Source organism: Pelodiscus sinensis, chromosome 15 (genome assembly GCF_049634645.1).
Source record: "Pelodiscus sinensis isolate JC-2024 chromosome 15, ASM4963464v1, whole genome shotgun sequence".
Classification (NCBI taxonomy): domain Eukaryota; kingdom Metazoa; phylum Chordata; order Testudines; family Trionychidae; genus Pelodiscus; species Pelodiscus sinensis.
This window is the reverse complement of record NC_134725.1, coordinates 32,434,878-32,449,547: the sequence shown is the minus strand read 5'-3', so window position 1 is coordinate 32,449,547 and position 14,670 is coordinate 32,434,878. Positions and strand designations below refer to the sequence as shown.

The window sequence follows — 14,670 nt, the reverse complement described above, 5'->3', positions numbered from 1 at the left end:
AAACAAATGAGACTCCCACAGAGAACTAGGAACACAGCTGGGTAAAGTTGCATTGTAGAAAAAGGGGGTACCTATTTTCAAGGAGCTGCAATAAATCTATCATACAAGGCACACACATCAAAGACTTTACAAAGAATGCTGCATGGGGTGTTTTCTCACTTAAATGAACATTAATAATGTTCTTTATTCGCATTAGGCTATCTATGTAAGGTAATGTTTTTCATGCTGAACCCTTTCAAAAATCTGAAATAACTTTATTTGTTTATAACAGAAACTACGAGAGAAACAAAAAGCTGTGCGAGAAAGTCATGGGCCAAATATGAAGCAAGCTAAAATGTGGCGGGATTTTGAGCAACTGATGGCGTGTAAGAGAGAGTGTTTTCTAAAGCAACAAAATCAAGCTTCTGTGGGTCAAATCATTCAGGAAGGAGGCGAGGATAGGCTGGTACTATGAATGTGTTTAGAATTCCTGCTTTTTACCTCATCATTTCCTCAGATCATTCCATTGAATATTACTTTGTTCTCTCACTGTCTACATAGGTTGCTTTTAAATTATTTAATTTCAGTGGGTAATGTAAGGGTGATATTAACTCCTATGCAGAGAGCCCTCTACACTATTTAAGTGCCAGATTAATGGCTTAAGTTATATGGAGGGCTTTGTGTGAGCCTTTTGCACTAATGTGAATTTCACTATAAAGCCTAGATACCTTCCCAAAGAAATTAAGGGAAAACTACCAGCTTTCTATGGCCTTGAGAAAGTATTAGAGCTGTTCTGCAGTAGCTATTATAGCCCTAACATTACATTTTTAAGGGCAAAGATATTAATTTCTAGTTAATTGTGTACCTTCTGGTCCACCCATTTCCTATCTTGGCCCTCTACTTCTTTCCTTGCCCCAATTTATCCACTATGTGCTGGTAAGCATGGAGTTATTGCAGAATTGAGCTCCATGCTATGCTAGAGTGCACATACCTTGTACAGTCCTAAACTCTCTTCTTCCTTGTACAATTGAGGTAACCAGTTGTGATGCTAGAAGATCCTCCATTGACCCAAAGGCAGAACAACATTTAAAAACAATTACTTGAATTTTGAGCTTTTTAATTTTTCTTTTTAAGCGTGTGCTGTCTCCTAACTTGCCTGTGGCTGTGTGTTACCCTTATAAAAACTTAAACTGATGCCTTTTAAGAAATACAGGCCTAGAGTTTCCCCTGAACTGAAGCAGCTTTGTGCTGCTTTATTTATGCACAGTGATTCTAAAGCACAGAAAGATCATCCCAGAATAGGGACATCCTCCAGTGGTGTAGATTTGACCCAATTCTTCCTACATACATTCAGAAAAGGATTTGTGGATAAGACTTTACTGCGCCCTAACTAGTTGTCAAAATAGCCCCTGAAGGTCATTGGCAGCTTTCACATTGTTCTAAGGAACATCAAGGGATCCCCCTAGTGCAGAGCTGGCGTAGGATCTGAGGAGTGCAATATGGCTTGAAAATCTCCCTAACCTCTCCCATGTACTCCTTGGCCACACAGACAGGGGTCAGAACCATAGAAAGTCAAGAAGACCAACATTCTTACAGATTTTCTTAGTTTCTTTTGGCCTGTAGAAAAGCCATTTGGAAATTTCTATCTTGTTAGAAATGAAATTGACTTCATTTTTAATAGTACCTTCAGTGTTACTTTGGGTAGCATATTTTAGCCTTCTCTGATATTTAACTATACGTACATTTGTTGCTTTTTGTGTGAACCCCTTTCCTAGTCTGTATTTGCATTAAATATATTTAACATAACTAGAAGAAAAATAAAATCTGGTTGTCTCTAGTGTGCCTTTATAATTTTTTTTAAAGTTCCTTTAGTTGACAGAAGTAATTGAAGGCAAGCAGTTTGCTGGGCCTTAGAGGAAAAAGAGGATTGCAAAGCTCAGATTCACTTCACAGAGTTATCTCCAAATTCTCCCATGTCAACAAAAAGGGTTTGCAGCCAGGCTGAGAGAACAAAGTTTTCAAATTCCACTCATCCCTAAGATATGCCTAGAGACTGGGCACAGTCTCATGCATTGCCTTCTCATCCCTATGTGGGCCCTGCCCCTTTTGGTCTTCCTTCCCCTTCAGGACAGCTCAAGGGACTCTTTTTCTGCAACTGTACGCTAATCTTCTCTCCAAGGATAGGTAGATGCTGCAAAGGGTTAAGCAGCATTAATTCCTATATAGATTTTCACTGGTTTTAGAGAGAATCCTGCTGAGAAGGAGGTGGACCTTCAGTAGATTTACAGCGAGCTAGAATAGCTTGTTCTTACCACCATTTGCTTCTTCCAAAATTTAAGTGCCCTATATGGCAAAAGAAGTATTGTCTTAAGATAAAGTCACTGGACTGGAACTATATCAAACAGTGTGCTAGATGCAAGCTCAACAAAACGGCTGCAGACTATGTGATATGGGGAAACCCAGTTCCAGGAATATCTTGAGATTCTTTTCTTGCTAGCCCAGTATTTATTAATTATTATTCTTATTGTTACATTAATTTACAGTGCTCTAGTGCCAAAATGAGCTGAAGACAGTTACTGCAGTTACATACTTGGCCTTTTGAGGATGGGTTATAGGCATCTTGTTGAATGCTTGTCATCAACAGTGAAATAGCATGGCCATCTAGACAGAAGATATATTAGGGGGAGCCTGGGATGATCTCCAGAAAAGGGGCATTTGGATTCCTTAGGAGTCATGTGCAATGGTGAAGGATAACACATGCTACAAAGCCACAGAAAAGGGGGAAGGGGAGAGGATGGGGAAGGAACATGCACATGAAACAATAACTTAACAAAATCTGAAACTCTAAAATCATGTTGATTATTCACTAAACCATTTAGAGTGACATTCTTTATTATATGGCATTGCCAGTTACCCAGTACTATAGTTGTACTTTCAAAATCTATAAGAGTAATGTACAGTCCAACTGGCTGTATTTTTTTTAATGTTGTGTTGCCCTGAGAGCAGAATCTTTTTCTTTTTAAAAACAAGTTACTTATAGCTCATTTAAGTTTATGTGATAGTTGCACTCATTTAATTAATGCTGCATCATTCTTACATCATTAGAATGATTTGCTGAGGTGAAGCAGAAATTCATAAGTACTTAATAAAAGACAATTGGAAAAACTAAAAAGCTGTTAAACAGTTATTTTTAGCTTTTATATAAGTGGACATTTAATAATGTAGCTTTCATAGATTCTGTTCTGAGGCTTTTCCAGCCCATTAGAGATTTGATGAGAGTATTCAAAAATCTTTGACTGATTCTGACAGTTGATACCTTCTGCTAATAACTTACAAAGAAGGAGCTTATTATCTTTTGCTCTATTTGAATTAATAGTTTAACTAGCTCCCTAATCAGATTATAAACACAATGTGAAAAATCATCTGCCTTTTACTTGTGAAGATACAAATAAAGCAGAAATAAATTTAGTGAAATTCTGTGTTCCTGTACTTTAAAAAAAATATTTATATTAAGATACCAACTCTTGCTAATAGTTTAGACAAATTGCAAACATTGATTCAAGAGACCTAGTCCATATCTTTACCCAGAATAAGATCAGGAAATAATCCAACTTTAAAGGCTCTTTGTGTTCCATAGCATTGCATGGTTTTGACATGAATGTTTAACACTGATTCAGGGGATGTCCTTTTCAAGAGTTACAGGCAACTCCCAAATGAGTAAGCACTATGAATAGGGAAATCAAAAATGGGTATGAGCAAACTTATTTGGCTTGTTACATAAACAGTTAACACATTTATCATCTGGATTTCACATGATCATTTGTTTTAGTCAATATTAGCAGTTATCATTTTGTTTCTGCTTGAGCATTAATAAAGGAGAAATGTTAGAATATCCCCCAAAAGGCCCAAATCTGCAAACACTTTATGTATAAACATATAACTTTACTTATAGGATTGGTATCATTGAACAATTCACATATGTAAAGCCGTCCACATGCTTATGTGTTTGTAGTCTTGACCTCTACAGAGCTTTATGTTTAAATATGTGAAATTTTTGGTAGATGAAGTTTAAAAAGACCTGAAAAAATCTAGTTTAATTAAGACCTTAACATTTTGTTCTAAAATAATTTAACTCAAAACATTTGTCACAGATTAACCTAATAAATATAAAATCAATTAAGGGTGTCTCCTGCAAATATCTGTATTTTAAAATATAGTATAATAGAAACATTTACTTAGTGACAGCTCAGTAAATTAAAAAAACATTGTGAGAATATCCTGTTTAATTGAAATGGATAGTATCATTCTCAATATGTATTATAAAATCTGTTCTCATGATGACCAGATGGCTCTGGGAACTGGAGATGGAATACAGAGCCTTCCACCTCTAGATCATTGTTCCATATCTTGCCCAAGTCAGAAGTAGCTGAACATCTACTTTCTAATAGCTGTCCTCAGCTCACCTAACAAGTTGGTGGTATCAAGCTGGTTCCTAAATCCCATCTGGGAAATTGGTGGTCCCAGATGGCAAATTTTGGCAGTCTTGTAGCCATTCTCACCAGCAGTGATGGCATGAGAGTGACAGGGCCATAAAGACCAAGTTACCCTCTTACCATTAGGTATCCCCTTGTGCCACATTGGCAGAGGTTTGGAAACATACCCTTCTGTATCTGCATTGTGGATAAAGAGAACTACAACCCTGATGTCTGTAAATCTGGCACCTTTAATTAGTTATGTATTTACCCAGATTTAAATGAGGAAAAAAAAAGACACTTGTTTTCTGTGTGTCCAATGTTATTTATATAAGCAGATTTCCTGATGAAGGAATTTTGTTAATTCTGCAGATGCCTTTCAGTTCTGGCTTCTGCACCAGCCTCTGAAAAGCAATAAAATGCTACTATTTCCTTGAACATGTCAATGCATGTGTCAGCTTTGGAGGTATCTATTTCTCTAGGAATCAGCTGCATGAGGCAACACCCAAATAATTTAAGTAGTCTCAAAATTGTACCTAATTTAAAGTTGTTTTAATATGCAAAGGAAGGGGCATCTCCATCCTGAATGTGAGCGCCACACAAACCCAATATTTCTATCCTTGTGCTCCCTATATTGGTTTTGCTGCAGCCGTTTCCAAACACCTATCTATCTATATATTAGAGATTTGTGCATCTGTCTTTTCTGTGTCTGTCTTTCTGTCTGTGTCTGTCTGCGAGACTTTTAGTTCAAGAACTCTTCCTAAACGGTAAGAACTAGGACCACCAAATTTAATATGTAGCTTCCTCTTATCATAACTTTAAGCAAGGTCAGGGTTTGGTTGTGCCAAGAAAATGGGATGGGCCAGGAATGGGGTTGTTTTCCATAACATGGAAAAAGAAGGGGAACGGGCAAGAGGGATACGATACAGGCCACTGGGGACAGCGAGCCTGCCAGGGAGAGCTATATTGCAAAGAGGCCACTAGGGGCAGCTGCACCACCAAGAGGGAGGCCAGCAGAGCTGAGCATCTGCCATCTTTCCTGTCACCAGACTGGGTAAGTAGTCCCCCTACTCCTATCCCCTACCCTTCCAACCCTTGGCTGCAGCACTGGAAGGGGTTGGCGGGGAGACAGAAGGCCCCTAGTGGCCAGGGAAGGCTGGGAGAAGACAGAAGTCCCCAGCAGATGAAGGGGGGAGAGAATGCCCTCCCACCCTGAGCTCCTCCTCACTCCCCCAGCCTTCACTCTCTCACCTTCCCACACCCCTAGCCTCCTGTCCTTCCCCTCCTCACAAGCCCAAGACTATGCAATGACTCCTGCACCCCTCACATCACCAGCTTCCTGCCCTGAAGGACTTGGGCAATACTGGGTAAGTTTTCTGATATTTAACTAACTACATGGTCGGGGATGTTTTTTTCACAGATAATTGTGCTGTGCTGCTTTCAGTGATTTTGGTGTACAAACAAGGAAGCAACTGGGGCCCTGATAACTTACTGTCTCTTTAAAAGGCCACGGGTGTTGGCGAGGCAGAGCAAAAATGTCCTATGTAATTGAGATAAAATCAGTGATATTGTGGGTCAAATCTTGCAGTCCTCCTTCTAACAAAATTCTTGTTGACTTCAAGTGAAATGTTGCCACAATAAAATCTGATGGAGTTAACTCTATGGTCTTTTTCTTGGCAACACAGAAGTATTGGGTTAGCATTAATTTTACCTAAAATAATTGTCTTAATTCTGCTGAAGTCAAACTCCCACTGAAATGAACACCTTAATTTAAAGATCTGAAATTTATTAAAGTTTTTCTCATTATGAAAGACAAAATACGCTAGTAGCTATCATTTTAATGTGTAGGTGATGTCTACTCAGTTTCTCTGTCAGGTTCTCATGCATTAACATAATGCTGCAATATTTATGACCGTTTATTTTTTTTAAATAAGCTATTGCTTTATTTCAGGGAAATATTTTCATGAATGATTAAAAAAGCAAATAAAAGAAGAACAATGGAAAAACATGAACATTAAGTTAGAGAGAAACTGTTTTTTTAAAACAAAATTGGGGGGAAATTTGATCCACATTATGTTCCTTTAACAAAATCCTATTCCAAGAGCAATGCAAATAACATCATATAGTCACAAAGAAAGTGAAACAAAACCCTTCAGGTGAGAATATCTGCCAAATGGATTAAGACGTAATCTTGCAATTGGATTCCCAGAAACCGAGCTTATGTCTTCACACAGCCCTATTCAAGTCAATAAGTTCTGAATAAAAACACCTTTTTAAGCTTTTGATTGCAACTACTAGAGCCTCTAAAAACCACCCATTAAGACAGTATCAAAGTCACAGTGTCTCTTCTTGGAATATTATGATGCCAGGTCCTAATCCTAGAGAAGAATTTAGTCAATAGCAAACAGAATTTGACCAGTCACAAATGCTGTTCTCTAAAGTGCTCCCATCCCTTTCAATGCAGAGGAAACTCTCCTCATTATTTAGGAAATAATGAATCACAAAGACAAGTATTTTATGCAAATAATAAAGATGTATGAGGGAATCACGCAGAAATTGGCCAAGTTACATTTTGTTCTTAAATTATACAAATGATACATGAAGATGATGCTCAGAAGATATTGGGGTAAGTGAGATTTTATACAATTTTTTCATTGATTTTTGTCTTAAAAAAGTCTATTTAATGGTTGAAAATCTGTGGCTATAAAATCTTAAGTGAAAAATTCAGAAGCGCATTTGATTTACTCCAATGGAGCATTACCTGAGCAGTAAATTAATGGCTGTTGCAAATGGAAAGGTCAGGCCATAAACAAAGAACTAAGTGAGGAACAGCTGATTGACCCCAAATTTGAGAAGTACAGAATTGTATCAGAATTTATGCATATTGGATACTGATGGTATTCAACCAACATTTAAACTATACATTCTCCAAACACTGAACTTCCTGATAAGGATGTTAACTAACAGATATTCGTGTAAACATGTAACTGCTAGATTTTTTTAGTAGTTACATGTTTACACACGGGGCCAGGAGGGAGCTGTTGCTGGCTGTGAGCTAGATTGTAAACCAGCTCTTTGCCAGTACTGGCTTCCCCCCTCCCCCCAATCTCCACACTGCCTCTGATAAACAGGCAACAGCACAGTAGCAGGCAGCTCCACGAGAGCCAATACGGACAGGGAGCCAGCCTAAAAGCCAGCTTCCCGCGTGTACTGATTCCTGCCTGCCCCCTGCCCCACTCTCACACTGCTTCCTCTCTATCAGAGGCAGCAGCAGGGGTGGTCAGGTGGGCTCTCCATGGGAGCCAGTGCTTGTGAGGAGCCAACTTTTAGGCCAAGTCTCCCTAGTTACCAGCTCCCACCTGTCCCCCCTGAACTGGAGAGGGGACAGGCAGTTCTGTGGGAGCCAGCATGTGAGGGGAGCAAGCATAAAAGGCTGATACAGAGCAGCAAGAAGGAGTGTGTATAGTTGTTACTGTTAATCATGTAAACAACTATACACTAACATCCCTACTTTCTTCTATCACTTTCAATGAAATTAATGTTTTACAATTTATTTGTAAATTATTGTATTAATTGCATCTGACATTTTTATGGTATAAAATTTATTTTAAAGACTAAAGATTAAAATAGTGTTGTTTGAATTACTTCCTACTAAATATATGTCCAGGTCACACCTCTGGGCTGTGTCTACACTGGCATGAATTTCCGGAAATGCTTAAAACAGAATAGTTTTCGTTATAAGTATTTCTGGAAAAAGAGCGTCTACATTGGCAGGCTGCTTTTCCGGAAAAGCATCTGTGGTCAATGTAGACGCGCTTTTCCGGTAAAGAGCCCCAATCGTCATTTTCGCGATCTGGGCTTTTTTCTGGAAAAAAACTACTGGGCGGTCTACACTGGCCCTTTTCCGGAACAGTGTTCCGGAATAAGGACTTATGCCCGAGCGGGAGCAGAATAGTTTTTCCGGAATAGCGGCTGATTTTGTACAGTAGAGCATCATTGCTTTTCCGGAAATTCAAGGGCCAGTGTAGACAGCTCGCAGCTTATTCCAGAAAAGCAGCTGATTTTCTGGAATAAGTGGCCCAGTGTAGACACAGCCCTGGTGTTTACCAGCTGAGACCCTGTTCAGTAGTATTTTACATGACACTTTTCATTCTTGAGGATTTCTCTGCTTTATCACTGCAGTAACTGGGATGATTAGATTGGTTTGGTACCTCTAGGAGCCAGCCTGAAAATCGCTACAGACAATTTATTATCTTGAAGACATTAATGAAAATGAGAGATTCATTAATTCAGACAGTGACAAATGACCATCTCAACCTTAAAGCTCACCAGGAATACAGCTTCCATTACTTGTAATTAGAGTAACTTGATCTCCTCTTAGATGACAAGGAGCAGGAGTGTGGCACACTAAATAATAACTATCTTGTTAACAGTTATGTTCCTATCCTTTTAAGGTTGCAGGGCTTTTTTACACTGAATGCACCAAACTCTAAGTCTGTCCATGTGGAATGCATCACTTTGTGCTCTTTCTTTACAGAGCTAGGAATGCCTTGTTTTTCTTGAGGTTGATTAAATTGAGTGAGCTGGGAGATTAATTATTAATAAAATATTAATTCTGTCCATCATAAGCCTACTTGTAAAAATCATCACAAGTTTTCCTAACATTACACAGCTTAGTAACCCTTTCCAGCTTTTGGCTCAAAAAAAGATCAAGTTGCTTACTAGGTATTTTTTATGATGTGTTTGAAAAATGTTTACAGTACACATAACATCAACTTTAATGTTTTTAAGTGTATGCAGAGGGACATCCTATAGCCTTTACCACTGTGGTCAAAGCTATTTTCAGCCTTTAAAGGGATTCACTTGCTAGTGACTTGGCAATGTCAAACAAATGTTCAACTTTTATTCTGACACTTCTTGAAGAATTTGATTGAAACTGTATATGTCTAGATAACATCCAACAAAGTGCCCCTCTTGCGTTTGTTTCAAGATATTTTTGGAAACAACAGAGGCGACCTTGGACAGAGCTGCTTTTCCAATTTAGGACTTCAGTTGGTCTAACTGAATAATTATAATCTGCAAATATCTTTCTATGCACAAACAGCAAAACATTTTTGGTAACAGAGTAACCTATATTGAACTGAAGAAATATGCTTTTCTATAATACGTACCTTGCAGGCTATGCTGATCTCTTTGGGACAAAATCAGTATATTTCATATTTAACAATCTACTTCCAAATCTATTTACAAGTTTCTCTATGGTTCACATTTGCTGTTCATTAAAAAGTCTCTGTGTAATTTTAATTCAACGGTGCTTATTTTTGTAATATTTTAATTTCTTTAAAAATAAGAATTAGGAATTAGCCTTTGCTTACTGACATCAAAAGTCTGATTTGAAGCCAGGGCTCACTCAGACTTGATGTAAAGTCTAAATGAGGACAGTGGTAATGCTGGCAAATGCTCTATGATGGGATTGCCACCTGTCCAGATCATAGGAGAAATACTGCTTGTCGAGCTTCAAGTTTAAAAGACCAGGTTGGGTGCCAAAGCCTGTTTACATCTAGTCTGGGACAGATCATTTGCTTTTCTTTCCTCCATTGGCCAGGCTTAGGGTTGTAGCTGTAAACCTTTCTTGCATCCACTCTGGAGATTTAAAAATGTTTGCACTTAATTTTATATTCAGTCAGTATATTTTATGTTAAGTTTTTTGTTCTAGCCTAACCATGTGTTTTAAAGAAGTAGGTTCCATGGTAATCCACAAAACTGTTGCTGAATCTTGTAGGTGCCTAAACTCACTCAGAACCTATTATTTTCAGCATAAAAGTTCCCTAGGCACCTATTTCTGCCTCTGCGAATGTCTGCTGTTGCCTCCCTCTCGGTGTCCAGAGACCTATCTCCTGCCCAAACTGTAGAGTAGGAAGGCAACTTGTTCGGAATTAAACGAAATACTCCTGCTTTTCTAAGGTTTATCCTCCATCCAGTGCTTAGACAAAACCAGATGTGGTTTTGTCCAATATCAGCCAGGCCGGGATACCCTTTTGAAGAATGCTCATCTGCCATAGCCAGCATCACCTCAAACCCAAGGCCATGCAAAAGAGGAGTAGAGTGGCATTCTCTTAAAAATGGTACCCTATCTGAGGCTTGGCCACACTCTTGGTGTGTGCAAGGTCATGCTACCAGGGTAGGCCCATGCTATTCCCAGAAGTACCAAATGTCTAGCTGTCTGGAAATGTGTAAATGGCCCCTTTGCCCTAGAGCAATTCACAAACCAAAGAAAGATAGACATGTGCCACTTGAGTTTTATGTGGGGGCTGATAAGGTGCATGGGGCATGCTCAGAGGCACCAACTGGATCAGGACCTATTCAAAAACCAGTCAGAGGTAGTGGTGGTGGTGCCCATCTTATAACACTCAGTGGTTAGAGCTTTCACCTGGGCTGTGGGAGGCTCAGTTCATTTCCTCTGGGGGGAGGAGGGCAGCTTTTGAATATAGACTCTTACCTCTGAAGAGAGTTCGTTAAACACTGAACTGTAAGATAGTATGATGTGCACCTTGCTCAGTCTCTCCTGCAGAAGCTGTGTTGCACTGATAAATCATGAAGTGGTGATCGGAGCAGAGAAACTGGATTGGACCCATGGTCTCCCACTTGCCATGTGAGTGCCCCCAGCCAATGGATTACAAACTCATGCTCTGGCCCAGTCACTGTTTAAGTATTTTTCTATGGTGGAACAGTCAACCGCAGAGAGCAAGGGAGCCCCTATCAGAATATTCCCTAGCTAAGGACTAAAGAACTCTCCTGAGAGTTGAGAAAATCTTGCCTTTCTCCCGCTCTAGGTGCATAGGGAATTGAAGTGGTATCCTTCTCAATCCAGGTTCAGGCTTTAAGCACTGAGCTAACGGTTGTAAGATGAGGAATGACACCTTCTCTGAGCCTTTTGTGCAGAACACCTAATGGGGTAGAGGTGCCATTTGTAGGTCACTAAGCAGAGCTAGATGCAGGCCTACAGAATGGACATAAACACCTAGGGCTCATCTACACTGGCCCCTTTTCCGAAAGGGGCATGCTAATTTCACAGGTTGTAATAGGGAAATCCGCGGGGGATTTAAATATCCCCCGCGGCATTTAAATAAAAATGTCCTCCGCTTTTTTCCGGCTTTTAGAAAAGCCGGAAAAGAGCGTCTACACTGGCCCCAATCCTCCGGAAAAAAGCCCTTTTCCGGAGGATCTCTTATTCCTACTTTGGGCTTTTTTCCGGAGGATCGGGGCCAGTGTAGATGCTCTTTTCCGGCTTTTCTAAAAGCCGGAAATAAGTGGAGGACATTTTTATTTAAATGCCGCGGGGGATATTTAAATATCCCCCACGGATTTCCCTATTACGACCTGTGAAATTAGCATGCCCCTTTCGGAAAAGGGGCCAGTGTAGACGTAGCCCTAGTGAATCCAGAGGCAAGGCTTAACACACATCCTCCTCTTTGGCTTCTCCTATGTGCTAGATTTAGGCAGCTTCCTACCTAGCATTCTGATTTTTGTGATAGCTTTTTTCAGCATCTATTCACCGTAGAGGGAACAGACAGGCACCTAACTCAGGCTTTGTGGATGGCAGTGTTGATCCTGTGATCTTTTGAACACCTAAAAGCTAGGAGTCATGATGCTCAGCATTGCAATGCCTAAGTCTCTTCATGGCTTTCACTCCGGAAGGGGATGGGCTTACTGGGCCCCTGGGCAAAGTGGGGAGGGGCTGGCTCCGTGGTCCCAGAAGGGCAGACTTTTGGGCAGAAGGGGCAGGACTGGGGCAGCTAACTCTTAGCACTGCCTGGGGTGCACCATGTTGGCCCCCCACACTCCAGCCAGTCCTGAGAGCTGCCCAGTGTGCTCTGTGTGGCACTCTGGTGGCGATTTAAAGGGTCTGGGGCTCTGGCCACAGTCACTCCTGCGATAGCAATGGTGGTGGCCAGGAGCTCCAGGCTCTTTTGAATCAGCAAGGCCCAGGGTAACTGCCCTCTTGCCCCATCTACCCACCATCAGCAGGCCTGCCCATGAACACTAGCCACAATTAATTAGGACTGTAAGCATGGTAACTATTTTTAAAAATCAAGATGTGTATTCATGTGTATGCATGAATGTTCTTGCATATGCTGCTGACTAAGTTGGCTAAAAATCAATATTTGACACGTATACAGGATCAACCCTATTAACAACTCCGTGAGATATGTAAGTAAAAATTATTAACTTTATTTTGTAGATGAATGCACAAAGAGATTAACTAATTAATCCAGTTTCACACAGTGAGTCAGAGATAGAACCAGGAACAAGAATCTAGTACCAAGGAGTCCTAACTTCTAGCCTCCTGGTCTGACCTTTAGACCATGTATAAAAGGTAAATAATTTTTTAGGCTGAATTATTATCTGCAAATTAATAGTATAATACTTAATTTGTTAAAACCTTTGAATTGAATCCAATTACAAACTCAGACAAATATTATTATCAAGCCAGTTTCTGAGGGCATTATGGCTAAATTGTGACACTTGTAGAATGCATTTCAGTGCATAAGATATCACATCAGAACTATCTGCAGTGATTTATATCTTAAAGAAATTCACAGTGACACTTGCTAGTCTTCAACCAACCAATTGGAGCCCTTACATATTTAGGAAATTCTTACTTGGGACAATAAACCCACTGACATCAACTAGACTGTGGGCCCAATTCTCAGTCTCACTAAGGCCTATGAATGCACCCACAGCAGTGTAAAGACACTTAAAGTTGGGTATGAATAACACTTCCCCCACTTTAAGGCCTCTTTGAACTGCCATGCCTTGATCAGAAGTAGTCTGTTTGCACAAGAACTGTGCTTGTGAATAAGGTTTGTAGAATTTAAGCCCCTTGTTCGTAAAGGATATGTTTAATTTTATGATACAGACTGTATTTTTAAATGGGTTTTTTACAGGTGTGTTTGTCCTATGTGCACTTCTGTTCTTTTGGGAACATCTAACTGGTACCAGAGCTGAAGTGCACTAATTAAATAAGTAAGAACAAATTGTAGCTAATCAGCTTCAGAACTAACAGCAGAGTTTACTTTTTTTGAAACCATTCCTTGCATTATTTGATACTATTTTTTAAAATGTGAAATGAATATAACTGAAAAAGAGAAAACAAAAGAGGGGAATTGGATGGTTCAGGACCTCGGTAATGAAACATGGAGCTTTCACTTCTGGTTTGTTTCCCTGGTCTGTAGTTTAAAAAAAAAATAAAATAAAAGCTATTTTTGTCTACAGCTTCTTTAGTAAGCCAAGTATCATGAATTTGATGGTCTTCCATCCTTTTCTTGGGCAATTAAAGTATCACAAAATCAGTAGCACAACTGAAGGTCAAACTCTGGTCTCATTTATATGGGAACAAATCCTAGGAGCTCTTCCATATGTACTCTGAATGCACATTGATGTAAAGAACAGAATTTGGCCTTAAATAGTAACTGAGAGTCTGATCCTGCAAATACATACTACAAGTAAAGCTAATCAGGTCTTTCTATTCCTTGTGGAAAATTTTGATGAAACCAAACAATTTCTATAGATTTATTTTGAGTTTATAAAAAATATATATGATTTTTAGCCCCAGATGCCAAGTGTTTTGTTTTTAGCTTAAAAGTTTTTATTTTTTGGCCCAATGTTGTCATTTTCCATTGAAAGCAGATACTTTCAATGAAAATGTATGCCAGGTGGAAAAACAGTTTTGATGGTAATGTTTTGACCAGCCCCCACTGCAAGGCATACAGCTCTGATTGAGAGCAAGTCCCCTAAACAAATGCAATTCAGGGCAGCAGACAGTGGTGTTTGTAGGATTGTGCCAAATGCAAAATGGTCATGGAGACTGAAAGCTTATTTACACGAGGGATTTTTGTGCTGATACAGGTGCAGCAGAGCAATCATCCAATGAAGACACTCTGCACTGATGCAGTTAACTTTGGTTTGAAACTGAGGCATAGGCAGCAAGTTATATGGGCCCATGATGCCCTGGCACCATGAATATTCCTTGCGTGGGACTGGGCTCCACCAAAACTTGCTGCCTGCCAACTCTTGTGCTCCCTGCCCCCTGCATATCCCAGGCCTGCCTGTCACCTCTGGGTGAGTTAAAACATGCCAGGGGCTTCCATTACCACCACCAGCAGCACCGTAGGATTAGAGTGGCTTTTGCTGCTCACTCTCTCTGGCTGCTGGCATG

General features: G+C 39.9%; 1 protein-coding gene across 5 annotated transcripts in view; it reads left to right on the top strand.

The window, feature by feature from the left end:
• IFT81 (intraflagellar transport 81) overlaps positions 1-1,816 on the top strand; it is a 73,024-nt gene extending 71,208 nt beyond the window's left edge. For all 5 annotated transcript variants that reach the window (XM_075898600.1, XM_006135167.2, XM_075898599.1 and 2 more), the window contains exon 19: positions 272-1,816. In XM_075898600.1, the coding sequence (XP_075754715.1) occupies positions 272-454 (183 nt within the window). In that variant the 3' untranslated portion in view covers positions 455-1,816. The remainder of the gene's footprint in view (positions 1-271) is intronic.
• The last annotated feature ends 12,854 nt before the right edge of the window (positions 1,817-14,670 follow it).